A 27,057-nucleotide genomic window follows, 5' to 3' on the forward strand; every position below is an offset into this window, starting at 1 on the left:
CTCAGGTTGCTGGGACTCTTCTGTCATCAAGAGCCAACTCTTTGCTGGCTGGGGAGGGAATCAAAGCTTTCCTTTTCATTAGGTCCCTCTTGGAACTTTCTTGTTGCTCTTCATCTTACCAGCTCAAGGCTACAGAAAGTCAAAGAGCTAAAAACTTGTCTTTATAGTTGTACCTGACGCCTTTGGCCTGTTAACATAATACAATAATAACATAGCACAATTATGCACGAATACCATAGAAAATACCATTCATCATCATCAACATAACATAGGTAGCCCTGGTTGGAACTCGTACTTGAGAATGACCTTGATCATCTTGCCTCCTCTTCCTGAATGATGGATTACAGACAAGGTCTACCAAGTTGTGCATGGCTAGGGAGCAACCCTGGGCTTCTTGCTTGCTAGGCAAACATCCTACAAGCTCAGAAACCAATCCAATAAAAAATAAACTCTGTAATTTTAGATTCCGAAAAAAAAGAGGTTTTGGGTATCTACACATACACATGCACACGCACACATACACACACAAAATGGAGACATGGGGTACACAGGCTCTATCTTTATAGGATTTATTAAGCCTTTTAAAAACCAGAGCAGAAGAAAGTACAGGTCATGGAAACCCAGCCAACCAGAGGGATCTTTGAAGGCATTTCACGGGATACAAAAAGAGCAATAAGACTACTTTATGTGGTGAAAACTATTTGCATTTAGATTTATGATCTATTTAATCTTTATGATCTATGCTGTATTTAAATCTAAATATATCTCTTTATGATCTGAACTAGAAATAGAAACAAAAGACTACAGTGCCACAGCTACTCACTCGCTTGTTGGTTCATTCATTTCATCCTCATTGAGCACCCACAATACACCTGCCAAGTATGTTTATAGCACCAGGGCCAGCGCGCTAGCCTATGACAACATGCTCCGGCCTGACTAGAGCTTGTGGTCGAAGGGGAGAGAGTCAAGTCAGCAAAAGATTTATAACACACTATGATGGCTGCTGTCTCAGGATGTTAGGATTTCCCAGGAATTTATAGAAGGCTAACACAGCTGCGCAGAGACGAAAGAGTAAGAGCTGCAAGCGAGGCCAGCGGCTTTGGTGTTGGGACCCCTTTCACAGAAGCTTGATACAAAAAGATCCCAAAGTACACTGACCGCAGGAAGGAAGTCTGGGTGGAGGAGACACCTCTGCGTTCTGGTGGACGTCAGCAACAGGCATAGGCTCACTGTATCAGCTTTTGGTACGTGTTGGTAAAGGTGAAAAAGGTCACGAAGATCAAGCCAGTGATGCCACCGATGACCAGGCCCAGCACACTGCCATGTACTTGCATGGCCTGGCACCGCTCGCCCGTGTAGAAAAAGGCATGTCCAGAGACGCACCTGTGGAACAGAGCACAGAGAGTAGAAACTATTTGGATCACAGGTGCGGACGACCCAGAAGTAACAGCAATAACAGTACCAAACAGCTGCAGACCACTGCCGGCCTATCCATGGGCTTTATAGGTATCAATTCATTTAGTCATGACGTGGCATTTTGCGGTAGAGGTTGTAATCCAGCCCTTCTCATTGTTGTTATTTAAGCAGAGGAAGGATAAATAACTCTGCGTCCCATGGTTGGTGTTTACCACCTGAAGCCAAGAAACAGATCCTATGCTAGTTAAGGTTGTTGACGCATAATAGGGGCCTAATAGCTAAACTTGGGGACTGTTTTCTTTTGAAAATGTTAACATAGCAATCACTAGGTGAAGGGCTCCCCAGCTTCCACAATGACCACTCAGCCTTTGTTCCAAGAATCTCTGCTGCAGGTTGGGGTGCTCATGAGTTAGGGGTCCTTTTATTAGCGAGGAAGTTGTTTTGTTTTCTTAGTTCTTGGGTAAGTGTTGAGACAGGGTGCATTGTGACACCCCAGACTAGTCTGGAAATCATCATGTAGCTTCTGCTGGCTTCAAACTCATGATCCTCCTGCACCAGCCTCTCAAGTGCCAGGATAACAAAAATAAACCACCACATCTGCCCTCCCCCTTTTTAAAAATCTTTAAAGGATTCATCTCTAGCTTGAGAATTTGCTTCCTAATTGTTAACAGCAACCATACACATCTTTCTTCTGACCCAATGGCACCAGCTTGAGTGATTTTTAGCAAGCTTATCCCACAAAGGGCCAGCTTCAGGACTGTGGAAAAGAATACTTTGGAGTATGCATGGTAACTCCTGGCCTCTCTTCTGGGACAAGTGAGGCTAGCAGGGGGACCTACGGGGATTTGTTGAAGTGTCCTCAGTGTCCCCAGGAGCACTGAACATAATAAGAGTAATGTACTCTGGGTCTCTGGTACTTAAGCATAAGTTCAATCTAATCATTAAAAAAAAACTAGAGTCAATGCAATTAAGAAAAATGTTACATGGTAATGATGTCACTCTTCAAAGATGTCAAAGTGATGAAAGAAAAGAATTGCTCCAAGTTGACAGAGACTAAGGAGACACGGAAGTAAATGTATTGTGGGGTTTGGGAACAGAAAGAGGACATTCAGCTGTTGGAAGCTGAATGAAGTCTGCTGTCTGGTCCATAGAGCTGTGTTGGTGTTGTGTGTGGCCTTTGCTGGTTGTAAACATGACAGGAAGCCATTCTAAGGACACAGGGAAATCTGTAGTATTTGCACCGTGTATCTACAAGCCTGAGATCATTTCCAAGTCAAAGCTTGAAAGGAAAGAATTGAAGCACATGCAGCATGGCCCCTACATCTGCTTTTATCCTGCCAGCTGCAGGTGATGGTTCTCTCGCTCCACATATCTATTTATGACATATTCTTTACGTTTTTATGCAAATATTAGAGAAATAACCCTCTTACACAGCAAATTGTGTGGACAGGCAAGGCCCAGCTCCAGCATTGAATATTTGGATAATTTGGGACAAATTATCCTTTGTACATTCATCTCCCTGATATACTAGATGAAGGTAAGAAGAACCATGTCTCAGGGGCAGAAAAGATAACTCAGAGTGTGTCATACGATGCTAAGGAGGACACATGATATCTGCCGGCAGAAATATGATGATAATCACACGTTCCCTTTACACTTACTGGAAACATAATAACAGAACAGAATTGATGGATTCAAAAAACTATTACTGCCACTACTGATAGGTAACTAATAAGACATCTGCTGTCCATGAAGATTTCAGTTTTATCTTGATTCTCTGTAGAGGTCACAGAGCAGAAAGCCTTTAGGCTAAAGCCTTAAGTCGTGTGTGAGCCCTAGTGCCATAGTCAAGGCAAGCAGTATCTTGTATAATGTAGTCACCGCCGTGTTCTTTTATGTGGTGTGTGTGTCTGTCTGTCAGTCTATCTGTGAACACATGTGTGTGGTGTGATCATGTGCATGTTGCCAGAGAAAGACACTGGTTATCTTCCTCAGTCTCTCTTTGCCGTCTTTTTTGAGACAGGGTCTCTCACTGAACTGGAAGCTGGCTGATTTAGCTAGGATGTTAGGCCAGTGAGCTCCATCTATTTTCCTGTCCCCACCTTCCCAGCACTGAGGTCCTCAGAGGCCACATCCTAGTAGGTACCCCTGCTAGCCTCACTTGTCCCAGAAGACATAACAGAGACATTGTGCTCTGGTTTTGTGGGGTGCTAGAGGCCCAAACTCGAGTCCTCAGGTTGTGCCACAAACACTACCAATTGACACATCTCAGCCCCGCCATTGTGAGTTTTTGAGCAGCAAGTTTGACTCAGATATGCTACCTCCTCCTCCCCCTGCCACCCTTGTTCTTGGAGCCTACCTGCAGCTGGCCATGCCTTTCACGTTCACGCAGATGCCTTCATTCTGGCACGGGTTTGGGTCACAGGGGTCTCTGAAGTACTGCGGCCAGTTGTGATCCTCCATGGGGCCAGTATTCTTCACTGAGCGCTTCTGTCGGCTGGGTTGTCCCTGGTCCAGGCTGCTTGGCAGGGCTTTCTCCAACATGGCTCTTCCAGAGCTTTCTCTCAAGACAGGAGGCTCCTGACCTTGGAGAAGGAGGCCTCGGGAGACGACACTTTGGGCTGGAACTGGAACTTCAGTCTGACTCAGGTGCGTGAGATCTTCAGGAAACAGGCCACGGCAGAGAGAGGATTCAAGATTAATAACTGACTGTGGTCGACACCCACCCTGGAAGTTCCCTGAGCCTCCTCTGTCTTCCACAAAGCCAGATGTTACATAGAAAAATGGCTTATCTCACGCTGCCAGCTGCTTTATTGTAAAATTACTGCGCCTCACATTTGCTGACTGAGTTTCCTGAAGGAAGCATAGATTGAGGCTAACCTGAGTCAGCGCACTGATAAACTAGCACAAAGACAACACTTTAGAAAGACGGAATTTCGGGTTCTTTCAGGTACAGTTAAATATTACAGTTTTTAATACAAAGAAATGACAGGTGTTTGAAAGCTAGATATACTTGTCCTGGGTTGTTCGTCATATAACAGACACATGTCACTGTGTCATGTGGTACATTCTGCAGGACTATGTCCAATCTTTATGTGTCAATCAAACATTATACGAGACTAGGAATTTTTGACCAAACAAGTAAAATGTGGCTATTATAACACAGCCTTTTTTTTTAAACAAACAAACCTTATCCAACAACAACAAAAAGAATTCCCTCCTCCCTGACTCACTTTAAAACCAAGGTGAATCAGTAGGCCACGCAGAGCCTAGAACTGTTGACCTAAGGAGTTTAACAAAGTACCTTCAAAGTCTACGAAGATGATGAGGGTGTTGTCCTTAAGGAAGCGTCTCCTCCTCAGCAGCTCGTGGGAGATGGCCTGGCCCCAGCCCCAGTCAATGCTTCTATAACACTTACAGTTGCCATCATAGACTCCTACCTTGGATGGCCTGTCCCAGATGACAGAGCCATTTATAGCTGCAGAGTGATGAGGGGCATACATTTTCGTTAGCTTTTATACTAATTTTGTCTTTAATGAACATGAAGGGCTTTGTTAAAACACAAATGCACACCCCCCACACACTCAAATAAAGGTTTTTTTTTTCTATTTACCCTAGGATTTTATTTAGAATTGAGAGTGAGAAGGCCAGAGAACCACAGCCCGCTTGTTTGCCTTCTACCAAGTGGCTTCCTTAATAGCAGGCAGAAGGAGACCACTGCTGATTCTTCGCTAAGACTTATGTCTCCTTTGGGAAAAAAAAAGGCAACCTATTTTTTGTTGATGTTAGTTTATCTCATGGACATACCAATGCCAGTCAGTCTCAGACTTAACACATCAATACTATAGAAAGCTTTATGACGCCTGACTTTCTGGTGGACAATGTCTGCCTTCTCAGTTAGATTGAGTTCAATTTGAAGGGGGCCATTTGAGTTTCTGGAGCCCGAGTCTCCATCCCTAAGTCTATTACAGAATAAGCTTTGCATAGATGACTGCGAGGAAATTTAGGATAAAAAAAGGACAATGGCACTGAAAAACTTTAGACTGTAGGACTGTAGAGGTGACTCAGTCTACCATCAAACAGAGACACTGAGTCTGACCCCCAGCAACCCACACTAAAACAAAAGTGACAACAAAACCCCTAAGCACAGTGGCATTTGCTTGCAACCCCAGCACTGAAGCAATGGTGGCAGGCAGATCCCTGGGGTCCCTGCCTCGCCGCTATAGCCTACTTTACTTGGTTCTAGACTACACCCTGTGTCAAAAGAATGTGGGGGGTGGCTGGGGAGATGGCTCAGCAATTAGGAATGCAGTTACTGCTCCTACAGAGGACCCAAATTCACTTCTCAACACCTCCATCAGGTGTCTGTCTCATAACCTCTTGGAACTCTCCTTCCCAGGGATCTGAAGCCTCCACCCTCTGCTAGCATCAGGGCTTAAATGGATACATACATCTACACACACATACTTACTACTAATAATAAGAAGAAATGTTCTGAAAAAGGTGAATGGTGCCTGAAGAGAAACACTTAAGATTGTTCTCTGTCCTCCACATACACACACACACACACACACACACACACACACACCAGCCTGTAACACCACACTCACGTCCCTATGTCACTCCTATACACAAGGGGAAACTGAAGGATACTGTTTTCTTTAACATGGATCCTGGCCATCCCACTGAGGGGCGTTTTTGTTTTTTGTTTTTTCTCAAAGTACCTACCTGCAGATGTTTGGGACCTGGAGGTAGTGAACATCAAGCTTAAGGACATCCTGTTTCTGACATCGGGGTCCTGGTCCAGGATGGTCATGATGGCCTGTCTATTTTCCACTGGCCATTCCAGAATCGCATCGTTCTCCCCACTGTACAGGTGGAAAGAGAGTCCCAGATAGCCAGGATTACTGGTGAGTCTACCATTGGGGTACAGGGTCACCCCTATACCGTAGCCTTCAGAACTGTAGAACCTAGGGCTCAAGAGCCTCTCCCCTTGCACCATGTCTGCAAGGAGCTGGGAGATGTTCCGTATGGTCCAAACTCCAGCTGGGCAGGGGGTTTCTGTCAGAGTGACGTCATCCAGGAAAATACCCCCAGTTGAGTTCATAGGGTCACCTTTGGTGCCCTGGAAAAGGTAGCGAAATTTCTTTTCTTCTGTGAGTGTCACATGAGCGATTTTCCAGTTGTGGTCAGACTCTCCTGAGGACAAAGGTTTATGACAGTCGATGTCAATAAGCCTGGCATATCACTTCCCTCATTCATTCTTCGTGGCAGTTCCTACCACGGGCATCCTACCATAGGCACATTAAGCAACGTTGCCAAAGATGCACCGTGATAGTTAAAGGCAGCCTCCACAGCGTTGGGCTTCACTGCAGCAACTTCACAGGCATGTCCTTGTGCTCGTTCTGATTTCCCCCGCTTCCCCGCTCCTCTCCCCGAAGCCAGAGTTTATTTTACAACTGATATTCAAATCTTAATCGGTTTTGCTTTTCACTATTTTTAAAGACACAGGTTTCCCCCTGAGCCAACTTGCTGTTAGCACAGCACTCCGCCCTCTACGGCAGCACTAAAATGCCCGTGCCTTCATCTAAATCATAGAAAATAGACATTTTAGGAGTCAAAAATCAAATAATGGGTGGATTTCCTATGGCTCAGCCTGGGACATGTTGCTAAAATCTCCTGGTCTAGACTTCCTCACAGATTTGGAAACACCGGTATGGAGGTGACCTGGGGAATCCAGGGTTACCAGAAGCCAGTGACTCGGCCTAAGAGCAGACAGGATCTACTTGCTCTTTTGCTGAGGCTGAACTAGAAACGGGAAGTTTGAATAAAGAGCTGAAGTAAGAGGCGAGAGGTCATGGGTTGAACAACCAGAGTATGACACGGAGATGTGGTAGAGACAGAGTGACTCGTATGCCAAACACGGGCAAAGAAAGTCAGTCGGAAATGAAGCGGAGAGGAGACCCTCTTTCCTCCTCTGCATCTTCTAGCCATTGCTAAGCTCTTCCCTGAACCGAGAGCATCCATATCCCTCCTTGTTCTTGGGTCCCTCTAAGAATGACCATGGAGACACTCCTGTGTGGAACTGGCCACATGCTCAGACACACTGAGGAGGCAGAGAAGGTCTATGAACCACACCAGTAATACGGGAATCTATGTAGCTGTCATCTCTTGCATTAGAACACATGGACAGGAAATGCACTGGGTGACTGAAAGTCTAGAATGGGGACATAGATGTGAACTTGGCACCCAGCAGATTACAGATGGTGGGAATTCTGGCAAGAGAACGGAAGTTCCCTTCTTGCTACTGAGTAACTGCTTCAATTTTATTTTTTGTCTTAAATGCAGGTTGTGAGAAGGAGGCTGAAGTGTGGGGCAGGGTAGTGGCAGACTAGAGACTACACCACGTGATCAGGGACTTTGAAATGAAATTCCTAAGATTTTACCTAAATGACAGGGTTCCCTCATTCAGCCACAATTATTTGAGACAATTGTTTGAGATGATTATTTGAGACAAACTTCATCCGTGGTAGTTCAGATTGTCATCTATTCAAGGTCCTGGCCTCACTATAAACATAAGCTCTATATGTGTAGGAGTGTGTGTGTGTGTGTGTGTGTGTGTGTGTGTGGTCATACATTTGTACGTAAACATTTGTAGTTAAGCTTATATATAAAAGTCTTGCAGACTCCTATCTTATATATTGATAAGATATTGATAGACACATTTTTTATGTAAGTATCTGGGTTAAAATAGGCATTTCACAAAAGTTACAAGCTACTCCAAGACAGTTGTAACTAACTTCTGCCAAATACCCCATAAACGCCAAGTCATATTCAATTAGAAAATTTCATGGACAGACTAACCTAAGAATGGGCTGATTCCAAAATCCATTTATACCCTATTTTTAGGGAATTTACAAAGATGCCCTATGGGAAGTCATATCAGGTTAAGGAACTAAATTCCACTTGGAGTGGTTTCCCACTTCCAGGGTAACATTTTCAAAGTGAGCTGAACATGGTTATCAACCAGTCCACCAATATCATTATATTTACCACACATTTTCATTTTAAATATTCTTTACTTTTAAAGGGCATCTTTAACATGCTATATGGGTCTGGCTGATCTCACTGTATAATGCTATTTATGTGCTAGTTCTTTGCATTAAAGCTTTATTTATTAAAATAAAAGTAAAAGGCATATGGCCAACATCTTTCCACCATAGTAGCTTTGATTAATTATAGCCAGGCACAGCAAACCATAACTCTCCCCTGATGCCATGACTACAGAGTTCTCAGCCAGCTGATGATGGAGTGGGTAGAGGTGATTGGACACTCACTCTTCCCAAAGACATCTCAGGAAGTTTTCTCCCTTTAATGAAAGCAGTCTGTTTAATAAAATGGAAACGATATTTACTTTCTAGGGTTTATTTCGAGGACTTCTTTGTTGGGTGGGGAAAGGGAAAGTTTGTTTCTCTTGCTTGTTCTGAAAGACTCACAATAACAACAATAACTACTAATATTTAGCTTTAAGGAGTTAGGTCTGATGACCCTCACAGCCCACGGCCTACCTTGGTAGCCAAAGGTTTTTATTTTCACTTCCAGAAACACACTCAGCATGTAAATGGCCACAGTGGAGTTGGCCAAATCAATAGCTTATGTTCCTATCACTATTATAAATGCTGAAGCAACTGGAACCTACTTGGGAAGTCCTAAGAAAGAGACTTCAAGATGATGTCATTTCTTTCCCTGAATGAGGACCAAAACTAGTTATGGCCAATTGTTTAGCATTTCTTCGCTTTTGTGTCTCCACCTCTGAATCATCTCCTTTCTTGGATTTGTCTACTCGTATGGCCTCCTCTAAGAGTATCTGTAAGCCTCACCTAAGCCCTTAATTTTCAAGTGTTTAAAACACTCTGGTAACAAGCCAGAGATTGTGGTGGACTTTCAGAAAAGTTTGAGGGAGATGGAGGAAGGTGAGGAGGAAGTAGGAGAAGGATAGAAGGAGAAAGAGAGGGCAAGAGAAGGATGAAAAAGATGACAGGAGAGAGACCCAGGACAGAGAGGACCATGGCCCCAGGTTTTCATAAGCCAGTGCTTCAGGCAGGTTCTAGGTACCTTGAAAGGTCTGTATCTTCACCAGCTCGCGCACGTTGCCCGTGCCGTCATCCCTTCTCACCCAGATGCTGAGTTTGTCTGCGGAGCTTCCTGTCATCTTATAAAAAAACTGCAGGCACTGCTGCTTCCTCTTGGGGTAAAGGATCCGCGACTCCAGAAGGGCTACCTCGTCTGTCACCCCCGAGCTGGTATTGAAGTACATGAAGTAACCGGCACCTGCAGAGAGAGCAGACAAACATCTCATCCTCTTCCCAAAGGGGAGTAGAAAACTAACTGTTATCAGGCACCCAAAGCTAGAACGTCTCTGAGGAATAGAAATAGAAACATCCTCTCTCTCAAGGGGCATAGTTACTAACTAGCTAACACCAACGTTCTGCACATCTCTCTATTGTATTTATACTGATTTACTTTGGGGGAGAGATTTACGTAGGTCAGGCTGGTTTTGAACTCATGATCCTCCTTGCTTAGCCTCTAGAATGCTGAAATTTCAGAGTAATAATGTAAAGACTTCCTACAAAACATGCAAGTATCTCATATAGGCATTTTAATGTTAGCAGCATACAGTAATAGTAATACTTTGAGTGAAAATGACTTTTACCTGTTTCCTTTTAGCCTTTTATGAGGCTACTGTAAGTTGTGCGGTTACCATGGTGTTTCCATTGGCGGGTACTGACCCGGAAACACTGCCCCCCATTAGAAAGTCAAGTTATTAATGAGGCAAGCTTTTAACAGTTTTGACATGGTAAACATACAGAGCTTTCTTTTTATTTTTATTTAAAGTATTTCAAAATATATTCCTCGGCTGGAGGGAACAGGAGGAGAAGGAAGGAGGGGAAATGTCAGTCGGGGTATAAAATGAACAAAAAAAAATTAATAAAAATATAGAAGTGAGATAAAATCCAATGTGCTCATGCAAATATATATAGAGAGATGTAGTACAGCTATCAAATCAAAGAAATTAGCATATATTCACCTTCAATAATTATTTTTTCCTTGTGGTAAGAACATTGAAACTCATTCAGCTACTTGGAGATATACAATATATTATTGCTAATTATAAAAATGTATTCCTTGGCAATTTCATATATGCATACAATGCATTTTGATAATATGTACCCTCTACGTCCCTATACCTACTCCCGTGAAACTCCTTCCCAACACATTCTCCTCCTACTTAAGTCCTTTATTTTGTGTCGCCTACTGAGTCTAAGTAAGGTCACCTGCACACAGGGGTGCGGAGTTTCTACAATGTTCTCTTGCTTCTCCACAGCCTGGATACTTTTTATTGAGTTCAAGATTAAGATTCGAGAACTAATCTTTGTCCTTGTTCAGATTTTCAGGTCTGATAATGAGGTCAATAACCTAAAGACACCATTCACCACCTCGGGGTGATGACCTTTGACCATCACCAACCTTTGCACTGTCCCACCAAGGTGTGGTCCACCTGTCCAGGCCGACTGCTGTCCTCGTGGACCCAGTCATCGTCATCTCTGGTCCCTTGGATCATTCCACAGATGTTTGTCTTCTCAAAGGCACAGTGGTCCAGCAGGGTATGAGTTGCAGCTATATATGATATTTTTGACACATGGTTAGAAATGTAAGTATCTCATTCCAAATGCCTTAAGCCAATAAAGCACCACTGTTTAAACAAAACCAAACCACAGGCCTTTCATTTTCCTAAAGTTTTCCCAAATGGAGCTCTTACTGTCATTGGTTCACTCTTAGATTGGAGACACGGAACCATGTAGCTCAGAAAATCAAAATAAAGACCTGTGATCATTCCTCGCTAGACAGGCCAACATGAAGTCAAGACCAAGGATGAGGCAGCTAGCTCAATGGGCTTTAGTCACTAGGCCCCTGTATACCTTTAGAAAGCTCTCTTGGAAAATATCCCCATCTCAAAACTTTAGAGTACGTTAAGGGTAACCCTAGGAGAGAGTTTTGCAGGGCACAACACACTTTCAAACCTATTGCCTATCTTGACTTTTCCATAATTGTTTGCTCTTTGAAAGGAAGTCAGAGGAACTAGACAATAACAGCTCCTTATATTTGCCCGGTACCTTATAAACTGTGCGTTTATAAACAAGCATCCTATGGGATATCTTTTTCTAAAGAGAGATTGCTTAAGGTTATGCAGAGCATTCAAGAAAAGTAACGAAGTCTGAGGGCCTTAACGTCGCTTTAGCCAGCCCTCAGACCCAGAGGTACTCACTGCAATTGTACATTCGATTCAGCCTCTCTAAGTCAATGGCACTGAAATCCAGGCGCTGTCCAATGACGCCGTTAAACTCGGGGATCTTGGTGGTGATGGTCGGGATGCTTACATTCTTGTTAAATGAAAACGGCGCATAGTGCATCACGGACTCGTAATCATAGGGTGTGTTGAGGTCTGTGATGGTGTTGTCACCGTATGTGTTGAAATTGTGCTCATAGTCTGTTGGAGAGAGAACCCTCAGGTACCACTCAGCCACGCTATCCTCTCCAAACTGTCCTTTTTGCTTACTCAGATATCTCAAGAAGGGAAACACTGCATCTTTAGTTAACATACATACGAACGTATACATATATGTATCTTACAGTTAGAATATATAAAAGAATAAACATTGTTGATTATTAATATTAATCCATGGACTCCATACAGTGTTTTGAAAAACGGTATGAATAGATTGTTAGAGCAACAATAAAATAGTCATTTTCTATTAATATACATATTTAAATATTAATTATTATGCATTACAAATACTTCACGTAATATATGAGGGTGTGGTATATATGTGTTTCTTTTAGAATAGCAAGTACAAGGCAAGAATTATAAACAAAAAGGAGGACATTTTTGAATTAAGGAAAATATCAGGATTATACTTAAGATATATTTTCCTAATAACCAAATACACCCATCACCAATTCTGTCCATCTTTCTACCAGACCAGTTTTTTTTTTTTTGTGTGTGTGTGTGTGTGTGTGTGTATGTGTTAGGAAAAAGAAATTCAAGGATCTAGGGAAAAGGTGAATAGTTCACAATGCCCATTGGTCTAGGAAGAACACATATAAGGAAAAAATATAGGAATAAAAATTAGCTTCCTATCAAAGGTAACTTATTGAGGTTGGATTAGTAAGAAGGAGATAAGATAGGTCTCAACAAGAAAAGCTGAATTATACAGCGGAATCAATGTCCTGTCATTGACCAATTATTTTCTGTTTCAGCTTCTCAGATAGGAAGGGTTGGGAAATGTTTAATATCCTCCTTGAAGAGAGAAAAATTATACACTCACAATGCATTTAGTCATGGTTGTTCACATTATAAAAGCAACTACATGTCTCTTGGGACTATTGCTAGCCAGCCTCTGCTAGACCTCAGAAGTGGAATATTTTCCCTTGCAAAAAAAGACGAACCGCTCATTCCGATTCAGAGAAGAGGAGCAGAAACTGCACCACTGTGGCCTCAGGTTAAACTCGAGACTGCAGGGACAGCACTGAGGTACAATAAAAGGCGCAAGTGACTCTGGGAACTCAAATTGGCTGCTTTGTTGCTCATTTGGTTTGCTGTCCTCTTAGAGAGCAGTTATTCAGTGAGTGCAGGTGTGATTTAGATACACGGAATTTTATGTGATGGAAAAAGGAATAGGAGATCTCTATTTGTGCTGAGCCGCGTGACTCAGCCACCATTGAGCAACTCTGCCGATTACACCGGCCAGCGCGAGTGCTCATTGGACATTGTTTGCTTTAAATATATCTTTAAAAGTTGTTGAGTTTTATCTTCCTCAAGACTTACAAACAGTCATTTTTTATATTGCTAATGAAATTTTCAGCGAATCCAACTGCATGTATAGGAAGGTAAGAAATTCAGACTTGCAGGCAAATATAGGTGGAGTCTAAGAGAGCCATAAAGCTCATAGTCAGTGATGTAGTACTTTAGCCTACAAGTCCATGCCCCCCCCCCTTTTCCTACACACCCAGTTACGGGACTATTGATTCTGAGAACCAAACACGCAAAGTCTCATCTGAAATTTTATCTTTGGGGAAATAGATCCCCAAGGAACCCTCTGCGAAGACAACGACTTGGCCTCAGTGCTTAGATGGCAGGATTTGCTGACGTGTGCATGTGTGTGTGTGTGTGCATGTGAGCATAGGTATCGCATGCTGGTGACATGTAAGTCTTTTACACTTAAAGCTTTCCTGTTATTTCTCCATTACTCCACATTCATGAAGTTATTAGACTATGATAGGTTGGAGGGACCCAGGCTGAGAAACCACACAGGGGAGTCTGATACATGAGGAAATTATCCATCCTCTTGTAAGGACCACTGTCCATTTTACCCCAGACGAGCTATGCTGACAGAAGTCTTTTCTGGGATTCCAATTTAATACTAAAGCTTAGCTAGCTCTCATGAGCCTGAAAAGTCAAATCATTGCCTACACAGTCATATATGAACCTATGCATAAAGTGGAATATAAATAAAAATTCCTGAGCAAGGAAATTATTTGCTCAGAACATTATGTGTGCTAAGAGTGAAGTCATTTCTAGCATAGTGAAGTTTCATTATTTACTTATGATCTGAAAGAATGCTTTTCCACACCCTGAGCTAACTCCCACATTCAAAACATGCATGCATACATATACATATATACACACAGGCAATCCACTTATCACACACTTATTACATATACACACATATACATATGCATACACATATACATGCATACATACACATTAAAGCACATATACACGACGCACATATAAAAATATACATACATATACATGCACTTATATACACATCGACAGACATGCACTCATGCATACATAAGCATACATTGTCTTAGCTGGGTTTCTACTGATGTGATAAAACATTATGACCAAAAGCAACCTGAGAGGGAAGGGTTCACCTCAGCTTACACTTCCACATCACAGTTCTGTCATAGGAAGTCACGAAAGGAATCCAGAGGCAGGAACTGCAGCAGAACCCATGGAGGAGGGGTGCTTACTGACTTGCTCTCCAAGACTTATTCAGCCTGATTTCTTACACACCCAGGACTATCTGCACAGGTGTGGCACTAACAATAGGCTTAGCCCAGTCAATTGTCACAATCAAGGAAATGAAGGAAATGCCCTATAGACTGGCCTATTGGCCAGTCCTATTGAGGCATATTCTCAACTAAAATTCTTTCTGCCCAGGTGACCCTATGTTGTATGAAATTGGCATTAAAAACTAGCCAACACACACACACACAGAGAGAGAGAGAGAAATACACACATATATGTACACACATACATGCATAGAATGCATACACATGCAAATATACACACACATACATGAACACACAGATATATGCACACATACACAAAACCCTCTGGAGTGTATTCTCTGGTCATCATCATAATGTCACCTCAGCCTTCGGAAGCTGCCATGCAGAAAACAGCCCTATATCCTCTGAAATCTAATACCTTTTCCCCATTAGAACAAGAAAACAGACTTACCCCTACAGTGAGTCACCCTGTCCTCCCATGCAGAGGCCAGTTGTGAGCAAACCAGCACAGTCCGAGGAGAGCTCCTCAATCAGCTACTTCTGCACAGCCCTTCTTTCCACTGGAAAGGCTGGAATTCCTGCGCCCACAGAGTCAGCCTGGGTCTCCCACAGATGGTCTCAGAAAGCCCGAAAGACAACAGCAGCCCCTTGTCTGTGCTGGGTCATACATACCTTGAAGAATCTCATCCCAATGGATGGTCACATAATCATCCCGGTCAGTCCTTGACTGCTCGTGGTAAAATCCCAGAGCGTGTAGGAGCTCATGTTCAATGATGGCCTTATGGTCGCAGCCCGAGCCAATAGAAAGATTCTGTCCCACCTGTTGATCACCAACCATAGACCAGCACCTTTAAAGAGGGAGGAGAGGAAAAATGTTTTCATAGAGATATAATTTACACATTTATATATAATTTATATATTTCAAATGGTTACAATTTATAAGATTTCAGGACAAAATGAAGAAAGTTAAATCTGATTATTTTTTTAGTTGGGCACTGTAGTGATTACTTAGTCGAGCACCTGCTATGCAAGAATGAGGACCAGAGCTCAAATTCCCAGTGTTCGTTAATAGCCAGGAGAGGGAAAGCATCCTATAATCCCTGAATTGGGAAGGCAGAGACAGAATCCCAGAGAGACCGGGCCAGCCATACTCTAGACTGTCTAAACCCGTGGCTACAGACTCCTTCAAAACGCTCTCTTCTGTTGTTTGGAAGTGTTTAACACAATAGTGTCGGCCCTAGTTAGTTTACATCCTTCAGAGCATCAAAGCTTCCTTCTCTGAACTAGCTACAGCTTTGTACCTAAGGACCAGTTTCCCAGCCTAGGAATACATGGAGGAAGCATGGCCCCTCATCCTTAAAACTGCACAGGTTGCTTGGATCAATTAAAAACAAAAGTTAAAAGGGGAACTTTCAAGAACAGAAAGTAAAACATTTCTCTGTACCGACAGCTCAATGACAAGAATTTAGTGTGGGATGTTCTTAGCAAGCAACCTCTGTGTTTTCTTATGCCAATTTAGAGTGATAATCCATTTTAAAAGCCTCTATTTCCTCCAGGCAAACTACTGTCATAACAAGGTATCAAGGAGAGAAAATTGGTATTCTCCTTCCCCTTCGTGAAACCATAGGGCACTCCAAAGAACACCATTACTTTTAGATTAAAATACTGTCGTTTATTGATGGTTGTGGCTGATTTAAATTCTCTAGGGATTTTCCAAATCCCCTACAAGGAGCCGAGGCAAATTTCACGATTGCGAAGAGCATCTGTGATAAAGCAAGCTAAGGAGTACAGCAGTTCACAACTCTGGATGGAGTCTGACCACTCCGGGAAGACTGCCTACCTCATACTGAAGGATACTGGGCAAGGAGAACCCAAAACTTCCCTAAGAGACTAGCAGACTAAGGAACTCTTGGCAGATTCCCAGAATCCCTCCCTCATGGAATGCCCCTGCCTTCTGCTGTGCAGTTGATCATGAAATTCACCCTTTAGACTTCTATGTTTGTCCCCAGCTGTTTTGGAAGCCGTACAAACTTTAGGACAGTGACTTTCAACCACTGGGTTGTGAGCCCTCAGGGGTGGGGTCAACGACCCTTCCTCAGGGGTCACATACCGAGGATCCTGTATATCAGATATTTACAGTACAATTCCTAATGGCAGGAAAATTATATGACATAGCAACAAAATAATTTTATGGCTTGGGGGTCACCACAACACGAAGAACTGCGTTAAAGGGTCACAGCATTAGGAGGCTGAGTCTTACTGCAGAAGTGCTTCCCATGGGATTTCATAGCCCAGCTCCACTTCCTGTCTGCTTTCCATTGCCTGACTCAGGATACAGTGTCCCCCACGTTACCCTCCTGTCACCATGCCTTCATCACCGTTATAAACCATCATTCCTCCTCATGGTGTGAGCCAGAATAAACCTTTCTTCTTTTTAGGAATTTGCTGGCAGCACTAAGTCACCAGCCCACTGGCTACCTTCCTTCTGAAGGAACCCCAAGGAACCCCAGGAACCCCAAATGTTCTCTGAAACTGATGTACTACGGAACCTTATCAGACTCCCTAAGTTTATCATGGAATGTCACTCACCCTCTTTTTCCCAAAATCTTTTGTTGTGGTTGCCTTGTTTCATAAATTAAGTTTCCGCCCTCGCTAGCAAACCTAGAATTTTCCACAAATGATCTCCTTTTGGGTTTGTGCTGTGAAATTTGGACTGACATGAAGAGTTTTGCCAGTCGATTTCAGTGTTACAGGGATAGCAAGTCACTTGGCAATGATCACACTGTCTTACCTACCTACTCTCCTCCCTGAGAGTGTTAGCACTGGGTACCTTTGCATGCTAATTCAAATGACACTTGCACAAGAATGAATGTTGAGGTGAAAGAGATGGCTCAGAAGCTAAGAAAACAGTGAAAGATCTGATTTTGCTGTATTTTTATCACTTCTTTCAACTTTCCAATCAGATGTGTGACAGGTTACAAACTGAAGGTCACATGCTTTTCCCACATACTAATATTTCATACTAACCCAGAAAATTTCTGGAAGATGATGTATGAGCTCTCTCCTTCATAGGGCTTGAAGTCCACGCAGGACTTGAGGCGGAACATCTCAAAGGCATTGAGGATGGCTCCTTTGGCATTCAGATCTGTAAAACATTGACAGGCATTATTAGTTTGGATAACACACATAGTTGTTTATAGAAGACTGTGCCACAGATATGAAATACACAGAGGTTCCTTGTAGATTTTTTTTCTTTTGGGCAATAACCCAATTCTTTGGAAACTGAATTTGGACTTAGTTGCATACATGGTGCAGGCTCATAATTTAGTTGATCAACACAAATGCAACCACAGCTCATGCATGTGAACCTAAACCACAGAACATCTTCCTTTTTCTTCTTCTTTTCTTTCTTTCATCCAGAGCTTTTCCTGAGAAGAGTCACATGGCAGAGCAAGAAACGGATATGGCTTTCAAGTCACTCTGACTTTTGTGTGCGTGGGTGAAGTACCTTGGAGAGAAGCGACAGAAAAGAGGGATCCTTTCCCCACACTAAAATAGCATCCTCCCAGGCTGGGGATGCAGCTCAGCTGGTAGAGTGCTTAGCATACATAGGGCCTTGAGTTCATCCTCAGCACCAAGAAAACAAGTACACAAGACACGCTAATGCCTCTAATCTCAGCGCTTGGGAAGAGGAGGCAGAAGGATTGGGAGTTCAAAACCAACCTGAGCTAAATAAGGGTACATTGGGTTTTTGTTTTGTTTTGGTTTTTGTTTGTTTTGTTTTTTCAAAAAATCCTCCTTAGATAGAGGAGAGAACAGTTTAGAGAAGTGTGAAGGTTCTTGAAGAAAAAAACAAAGCACATGGAGTTACCTTATTCCCCTGTGAGAGCAGTGGGAAGTAGATCAACAAGCCAGCACCATGTACAGAAAGTTCTACCCATGGCAAGGATAGGCGGATAAGGAATGAACTCTCGGAGAACTGAGATTATATTTCACTTCATCTACACTTTTCCCTTACCATCCACTCACTGGAAGGAGAGAGCTCATTTAAAAATTAATCCAAGTCATTTTATGACATTAACTTAAAAAAAACATAATCCTTGGCATTTTGCCAAATGATTATATCATGGTTTTCATTTCCTAAAGTACCATGTTGGAGAGTTCACAGTGTGCACCGTAAGGCCATAGCGGCATCAGTAAGGAAAAAGTCCTTATCTGGGCAGGGTGGCTCATGTGTATTAAGTCAGCAGTTGTGAGAATTGGTGGAGTTCAAGGCCAACCTCAGCACCAGAGTAAGATTCTGTCGGGGGGAGGGGAGGGAAAAGGGGGTGGGGGAGTGAGTCCTTAGTGTCCTTTTTAAAATAGTTGACTGTACAATTCATGGGATCATTTCTGGACACTGGATTACTTTCCTTTGCACCAAAACATGCATTGGAGAACAGACAGTCTCTCAATAAATGATGCTGGAGAAGTTGGATATCTGCGTTGCTGCCAGAAGACAGCACAGGGGAATCAATTCAACACACCTATATAAACAGTGTATACTTTGGCGGAGAACCCCAAAGCAAGATCATCAAAAGCAAAACTATAAGGGATGTCATGTCAAACTAAGCAACTTCCACACCACCAAGGAATCAAGTCAACAGAGCAAAGAATCAACCTAAAAACTGTCGAACTATTTCTCTAACATAGCATCACTATCTAGAATATATTTTTTTAAAAAAGCAGTAATGTCGGATTAAATGTCCTTTGCATTATGATGTGGTTACAAGTCTACAAGGGCCAGGAAGTGGAATGTGGGGTTTGAATGAGAATGGTTCCCATAGGCACAAGCGTTTGAATGCTTGTTTCTCAGTTAGTGTTTCTATTTGGATTAGAATTAGGAATAGGATAAGGAGAAAATACCAACAAGCCCCAAGTCTTTGCAGTTAGTTTCCGATGCACAGGAGGAGCACAGAAGGATATTGAGGAAATAATGGCCAAAGAGTTCTCACATTGGTTGTTTAAACATTCCTTCACAGATCTAAGAAGGCTGAATCACAGGATGAATTCAAAGAACTTTTCTTGCCCTTGAACTTGGGATCGTCATGCCTTCATCTACCAAGTTCTGGGTTTATGAGTGTTCCCCACTATGCTGCTTTATGGGGCTCTGGGGACGCAGTCCAGTGTTTCATGAAGGCTAGGCAAGCTGTTCCCAGGTAAGCTAGGTTTTCAGTGCTCAGAGGAATCTTATGCGTGTTAAAAAACTCGGTCTTTTAGATACAGAGCAGCCTCGGTTAACCGTCAGGTGAGAGCATTGTGCTCGGCACATACGGGGTGGTGCAAAGGAGAGAAAAATGGTAATTGGAAAAAAAAAAACTCCTTCCAGCCTGGCAGTGGTGGCGCACGCCTTTAATTCCAGCACTCGGGAGGCAGAGGCAGGAGGACCTCTGTGAGTTTGAGGCCAGTCTGGTCTACAAGAGCTAGTTCTAGGACAGGCTCCAATGCTACAGAGAAAGCCTGTCTTTAAAAAAAAATCAAAACATAAAACAAAAAACAAAAAACTCCTTCTAAGGTGGTTTCTTTAATCATGCTCCAGAAAATATGGACACTCTGAACTGACAAGTATGCTGGAGAAGCATGTGGGGAAATGCCTTAGTTTCCCAATAAATAGCCGAGAACAGCAGTGTTTTCAGTCTGTTCACTGGAAAAGGTCTTAGAAACAACACTGATAACAGAGACGGGAGAATACTGAAATGCAATCTACATGTGTCGAGAGCAGCAATGAAGAGTAGATTTGGCAGACAAGGAGTCCTTGTGGAAGTTATTGGTCAGTTACTTGAGGATCAGCCAGGACCTGTTCATGGCATTTAATAGTCATTCATTAGCTACCAATTAATATTTCTATCAGTGACTAAAACATAAGCTATACAGATCTTAAAAGAAAGGAAAAGGTCAAAATTATTACTGTTGAGAAAATGCGACTTGAACATGGGTAGTATATGCTTTTCCATTTCTCCAAAGCATGTTGCTCTGACAACGCAAAGAGAAGAACTCAGTAAGCCGGAAATGGCTTCCTCCCATCAGCTCAGCCTGTGTCACTGAAGGGCTCAATGTCACCATTATGATGTCAAAGTTGAGCTCACAATTTAGTTCCTTGTGTTGTTCCTGATTTTACTAACGTTTTAATATGTGCCATAACTTCTGGTTATACGTGTGTACATGCATGTGTGTGTGTGTGTCCACGTGTGTGCATGTATGTCTGTGTGTGCATATGAGTGCATGTTTGTGTTGAGGCGGGTACATATATACGAGTTTGAGCATGTAGGAGTCAATTGTGGCTCATGTTCCTCAGGTGCAGTTCACTCTATTTTGAGGCAGGGTCTCTCTGTAGTTCACCAAGCAGGCTGGCCAGGCTAGCTCAGACCCGCAGGGACCCACCTGCCTCTACTTTCCAATCACTGAGATTACAAGCGTGAGTCAGTGTGCCAGACATTTTTATTTGGATGCTGGGAATTGAACTCATGTCCTCCTGTGAGGCACCTATCTATCCAAACCCTGACTTGTTCTTTAACACTCTTGCAGACTGGGTAAGGAAACGTCATGACTTTCTCATGAGATAAAGAATCTTTATGGCTTTATATTGCTCTGAAGTCGAGGCACAGGAGAAAAGGGGAGAGAAAAGTTTACCCATTTCCAGTTAAGAACAACTTCCATTACCCAGGTTGTCAGCCAGAATGTAGGGAATGGGGAACTTCCATCTGCTTGTCGGGTTTCTCAGGGCATTTCTGGTTCTCTATGAAAAATAAGAGCAAACACAATGTTGTCCAGTTCCATCCTTTTCCCTGCTGGCTTAATTTTCATTTGCAGCTGATAAAATTCCACTGTATTGATGCACCACATTTCCCACGTGTGGAAAAATAAATATTGCCTGCTTTCTCCCATAGGTCGGCCGTGGCTTCTAGTTCTTAATATTTATATCTTGGTATTTAGGTGGAAGTGAGTCTGAGCAGGGGTCAGGAAACTAGAAAGGGACTCATAAGAATACAAAAAAAAAAAAAGAGGCCGAAAGGAAGATGGGCAGGTGGATTAATAGAACGCCAGTGAGTTGAAGTAGAAAGGGGAATCCAGGAAATGGAGTGGTTAAAACATGGATGGGGATCAGAGAGAATGGGAATAGCAATGGGTGGGAAGGAGAACCAACCTAACCTAATGGTGTAGGAAAAACCCTAGGAGGGAAACAGCTACATTGTAAGCTAAGTGATGATACCAAAATGGAAAATAAACAACACCAAAATGTCTGAGAAACCTAGTGCCCAGACTACCTTCCTACTCCACACACTCCACAGGACGACCTTTCTCACCCTCCCCCCACACTCCACAGGACTACTTAACTCAGGGCATTTGTCTTCTCATTATAAAAGCAATGGGAACTCTTTAGAGATAGTTTTTGGGAATTCAGAGGCATTAATAAGAACAAAGTAAAAGGGTCAGGTAACTGCTAGCTCCAGTACAGCACCTTAAAACACACTAGAGCACTTCCTGTTCTCTGTTTATTGGGACAAATCGAATAAATAAACTATTTGATCATTGTATATTTTTCTGTGCTTTTTAATGTTTTATTGCTATCAACTATGTGGAAGTCCTTATAGATACAGATTATACATGAGTGTTTGCTTTCTTTCCACAGTGACCAGCATGGAGCAAGCCCAGAGCACAGGCTGGGCTCCAGGGGGGGTCACAACTCCCGAGACACAGTATCATACCATTGGTAGCACTCACCGGCAGGAGGATGTCCCCTTGAAAAAGATCCAGGCCTGCAGCTGGGGTGGATTTAAAAACAATAGAATATATGAAAAGAACATTAATCAAAGACATACCACAGTAAAATTGGTCTTTGCTATTATACATCTTTTATCCTGTGCAGTTTTCTATCTCTTTTTTGAAATTGTGATTTTTTTTTCCCTCTGAGTACATGTGAATAGCCAGTAAGTCTTACATGTTCATATGTCCTCTTTTCAATTTTGGAATGAAAGCCCTTCTCCAAGAACCTCAGAACTGAGCCTGGAGGGATGGCATGGTGGTCAAGAACACTGGTTGTTCTTGCAGTGGACCTGGGTTCAATACCCAGCACCTACATCACAGCTGCCTATCATCTGCAACGCCAGTTCCAGGGGTCCAGTGCCCTGTTCTGGCCTTTGTGCACACCAGGCATGCACATCTATACCGTAACATGTAGTTTAACCATCCATACATATAAATTAATAATATTTAAAAAATAACTTTACAACTAAGATGAATCAGAAGTGATAGTGTTGACCATGAACTCTAAACCTTCCCTACTTCAAAGGAAGAAATGAAGCGCAGAGACTCCATGAACTCGGAGGTCATTGTCCAAGTGGCATTACAGCTGGTGTCCCATCCCAGGCCTTCTTGTTCCGTCCCCTTCACCTAAGTAAATGCATTGAGTTGATTTCCTCCCGTGGGGATGATGGCAGCCTTTGAACCTAAACCAGTGACTCTGCCCTTGTAATGGCGAATACCAAGGGATCACGTGCAGGTTCACTCAAGGTGATATCTCCAAGCCCTGCTTTTCAGATCCTTAGCATAATGTACCCCAACACACTGCTTGGATTGCTTAACCCTGACCTCAAAGGACTTCTGAAAAGACAGCTGTTAAAAGAAAAGATCATGGGAAAACACTTCCCAAGCATTTAAAGAACATCACTTACCTTTTAAAATAATGCTTAGTTAATTAGTTTAATTTTACAGTATTAAAGATGCATAATCTAAGCTGAGGGGTAGTGGTGCATGACTTTAATCCCAGCACTCAAGACTTAGAGGCAGGCGGATCTCTATGAGTTCGAGGCCAGCCTGATTTACAGAGCAAGTTCCAGGACAGACTTCAAAGCTACACAGAGAAACTCTGTCTTAAAACAAAAAACACAAAAAAGAAAACAAACAAACAAACAAAAAAAGCACAACCTAGGCCTGCCTGGGCTTAAATCTTGGTCTTGAATTAATTATTATCATGTTGTTTCCTTAACTTAGAGTAACCACAATACTCTGAAATGTACAGTCTTATGAGAATAAAATGATCATACCTATAAAAGTGCTTTAAAATGTGCTCCAAGCAGAAATGCCTAATAATCAGACAGGCATGGTGGTGCAGGGTTTTAATCTCAGCACTCGTGAGGCAAAGGCAGGTAGATCTCAGTGAGTCCAGGGCCAGCCTGATCTACAAAGCAAATTCATAGGCAGCTAGGGCTACGCATAGAAACCCTGTCTTCAAGCACCAAGAAAATCAAAGCAATAAGATTAAATACCCAATAATCAGTAAATGTTAGCACTGATGACAATACACCACACTCTTCCCCCTAAGTGACTAGGGTTACAGTTTTGTCTACTCTTGTTTTTTAAACACAATCTCATATAGCTCACATAGCCAAGGATGGCTTTGAACTCAGATCTCCCTGCCTCGATTTCCCCAGTTCTGGGGTTACAGCATTTGCCATCCTACTTGTGGTGGTTTGATAAGTATGCTCCCCATAGACTCACATGTTTGAATGTTTGGCCCATAGGGAACTACACTATTAGGAAGAATGGTCTTGTTGGAGTAGGTATGGCCTTGTTGTAGGAAGCGTGTCACTGTGGAGGTGGGCTGTGAGGTATCATATATGTTCAAGCTATACTGGGTTAGGACACAGTTTACTTCCTATTGCCTGTGGATCAAGATGCAAAACTCTCAGCTTCTTCTCCAGCACCATGTCAGCCTGCATACCACCATGTCACCCGTCATGACAATAATGGACTAAACCCCTGAAACTGTAAACCAGTCCCAGTTAAATGTTTTCCTTTATCAGAGTCGCTGTGGTCATGGTGTCTCTTCACAGCAATAGTAATACTAAGATAACACCCATTATGGGGGTGCTGAGGATCAAACTCCAACCAACTGAGTTACTTCCCCAGCCTGATAACTCCACTTTTGTAACCTATGTGACAATCAGTATAACCTATAAAACATAAACATCTTCAGACAGGATCGTTGACTTGCACTGCAATCTGAGAACAGCCCTTGGATTACAACTAGGAAACCAATCCAGAGAACAATCTCCACAGTAGCAGCAGAAGTCTTATTCTCCAAAGCATATAGCTTCTTCCAAAGGGACCAGGTAATAGAAGGGAGCATGGTCTCACCTGCCCAGGACAAAGGCTGTGCCTGCTCTACCCCTTCTGTATGCATGCATTCCATAGATGTACTCAACCCTGTCCATCCTAACCCAGTTACATGATAACCGAAAATTAAATAACAACCAACTGCAAAGTCATTGCAACCTCAGCGTCAGTAGGAACAGATTTGGAATTGATTTTCCATAATGGTGTTTCATGCTCATTGAGCCGTACTGCTATCTGGGCCTGTTGTGTGCAAACATGTGCATTCCCTGGCACCTGGACTGGAGCAGGAAGTGGAGGAGGGGCACACTAAGGAAGAGAAGGTGACCTCTATACAGCAACTATGAACAGGCTCTCTAACGGGGGTTACCCGTCTCTTCCTACAAAAAGGAAACACTACAAGATGGTGGTGACACTGGACATGAATGTTTTTGCAGACTCTAAGGTGTTGGTGATCAGGTCGCCCTCCTCTGGCACCAGTCCCAGCCAAAGATGTCAAGGTGCAAAGGCTTCTCTGAAACCCCAGAAGCAGAACACAGAAACAAGGCAGGCAACACCTCAATCGCTCGCCTCTCAGTAATGAATGACAGACAGCATGGGTTTCCTCGATAAATACGTTTCTAAACAAGCACTCCAGAGAGAAATACATTTACTCATTTCTCTATGCCTGGTCAACCAGTCATCTCATGACTAGTACATATGACTGGCCAGTTCAGGCTGGGCTCTTTCTCCCATTAAATAGAACTATCTGCTTATGCTTTATCATTTTCAGCAAGTAGAATAATTGCCCATTCCTCTTCCCTTTTATTTTAAACTAGAAACTAGAAAACATGAAATCCTCATAAATGATAAACCTATGCTAAGTAGTAGTCTGAGATCCAGTAGAGTTCGTTAGCTGTCTTAGAAAAAGCTAACCTAGGGCCTGGGGAGATGGTTCAGTTGGGAAAACGAACGCTGAGAAAGCTTGAAGACCTGGTTTGAGCCCTAGAACCCAAGTAAAAACCCAGGAGTGGTTATGACTCCAAAAAGGAAGAAGCATGTGGATCCCTGGGTCTCCCTGACCAGTCAGTCTAACTTACTTGGCAAGACACAGACAAAAGAGATCCTGTCTCCAAGAGCAAGGTGGCCAGTTCCTGATGAGCCATAACAGAAACTGACTTCTGGCCTTCACACACATACCTGTGTAGACACTGACATGAGCAGGCACATAATCTCATGTGATCCCCTTTCTCTCTGGCATCGTTATTCTCTAGAAACTTCTAACGCCAGTAGACACCAATGAACTTGTCTCTCAAAAGGGTAATCCCATCACTGGGCTTGAAATCCTTTAAAGATAGGCATGGTGATGTCCATCAGCAGCCCTGGGACTCTGGGGGCGTTCAAGGATTTCAAGGTCTCAATATTTCAGAAACTGAGCTCACCTAAGTTGATCTCTGAAATATCCTTCTGTTCACCATCTGCATCATGGTCTGTCAAAATAGAAAGAAAACGTTACTAATCTTGTTGAGGAAGACTCAGAAAAATTGCGTGTGAAATGTTTCTTACCGGGTCCGTTCACAAGATGCTTAATCTGGAGGGAGATAAACATACACAAAGTGAGGGACTCAGGCTAGAGCCAGGCCTCTAAATATCCATAGAAGGAGACACCTACTTACCGATACGGCTGCTATGTGGGTAGAAAACAAGACCAGGAAGAGACCACAGGCCGCTCTCGTCCAAGGCATTGTTGCAAATGAGCCGGATGCGGCAAAGACTCCTTGCCATAAAAACCTGGACCTTGTTCTAACTGTCACAGTGGGAACTTTGACCCTTCTGTAGGTACTGTATTGCCTGGTAAATACAGTCCGCAGGAATGAATGACACTTTCGTGGGTGAGTACAAAGAAGCCTGTTCTAAAATCCCGAGACCCAGAGACTGGGAGAAAGTTTGAAAAATTAGTAGTGAAACGAACGTACGATAACAAGTCATTTACCACGCCCTTCGTGACAGAAATGAGTATAATCTTCAAAGTGATAATCTTATATATTGACAGTCAAAGATGAACTAAGAGTTTATGGAATTGTTACAAGTTGTAATTATGACAGGTCGTGAATGCACAGCTCACATCTTTTCTCTCTGCTTATTTTCTCTATTTCTTTCTCCATAGTCTCTCGCTCTTCCTCTATAAAGATGAAATGTCTGTGACAGGTCTGATGTCAGTATGTAAGTTCAATGCCACTTCAGTAAAGATCCTACCAAGGTTCTCATGGAGTGTCGCAGGCTCCTTTTGAAATTTACACAAAAGAGCAAGCTTCCAATAATTAAATAAGAAAATGTTGGGAAAAAAAGTTTAACGAGGCAGGAATCGCT

General features: G+C 42.8%; 1 protein-coding gene across 1 annotated transcript; it reads right to left on the reverse strand.

Moving 5' to 3' along the window:
- Window positions 1–974: 974 nt before the first annotated feature.
- On the reverse strand, window positions 975–26,438 carry Mep1a (meprin A subunit alpha). The gene is made up of 14 exons (XM_041656491.1): window positions 26,364–26,438; window positions 26,254–26,278; window positions 26,130–26,177; window positions 22,318–22,358; window positions 21,256–21,331; window positions 17,584–17,701; window positions 15,229–15,404; window positions 11,744–11,965; window positions 10,945–11,094; window positions 9,532–9,747; window positions 6,145–6,615; window positions 4,721–4,894; window positions 3,776–4,076; window positions 975–1,383 (listed from the first exon to the last, which is right to left on the reverse strand). Exons 1-14 carry the CDS (start codon window positions 26,430–26,432, stop codon window positions 1,227–1,229), a joined length of 2,244 nt encoding a protein of 747 aa, XP_041512425.1. The 5' UTR covers window positions 26,433–26,438; the 3' UTR covers window positions 975–1,226.
- Between the last annotated feature and the right edge of the window lie 619 nt (window positions 26,439–27,057).

The sequence above is a fragment of the Microtus oregoni genome, unplaced genomic scaffold, assembly GCF_018167655.1.
Source record: "Microtus oregoni isolate MIOR12 unplaced genomic scaffold, Mior012 000007F_ref0000211, whole genome shotgun sequence".
NCBI lineage: Eukaryota > Metazoa > Chordata > Mammalia > Rodentia > Cricetidae > Microtus > Microtus oregoni.

Coding starts and splice junctions, on each gene's coding strand:
- Mep1a (XM_041656491.1), bottom strand. CDS start 26,432: ATGCCTTGGACGAGAGCGGCCTGTGGTCTCTTCCTGGTCTTGTTTTCT. Junction 15,405..17,583: donor ATCTTCCAGAAATTTTCTGG/GTTAGTATGAAA, acceptor CCCTCTTTAAAG/GTGCTGGTCTATGGTTGGTG. Junction 11,966..15,228: donor TTGGGATGAGATTCTTCAAG/GTATGTATGACC, acceptor TCTCTCCAACAG/ACTATGAGCACAATTTCAAC.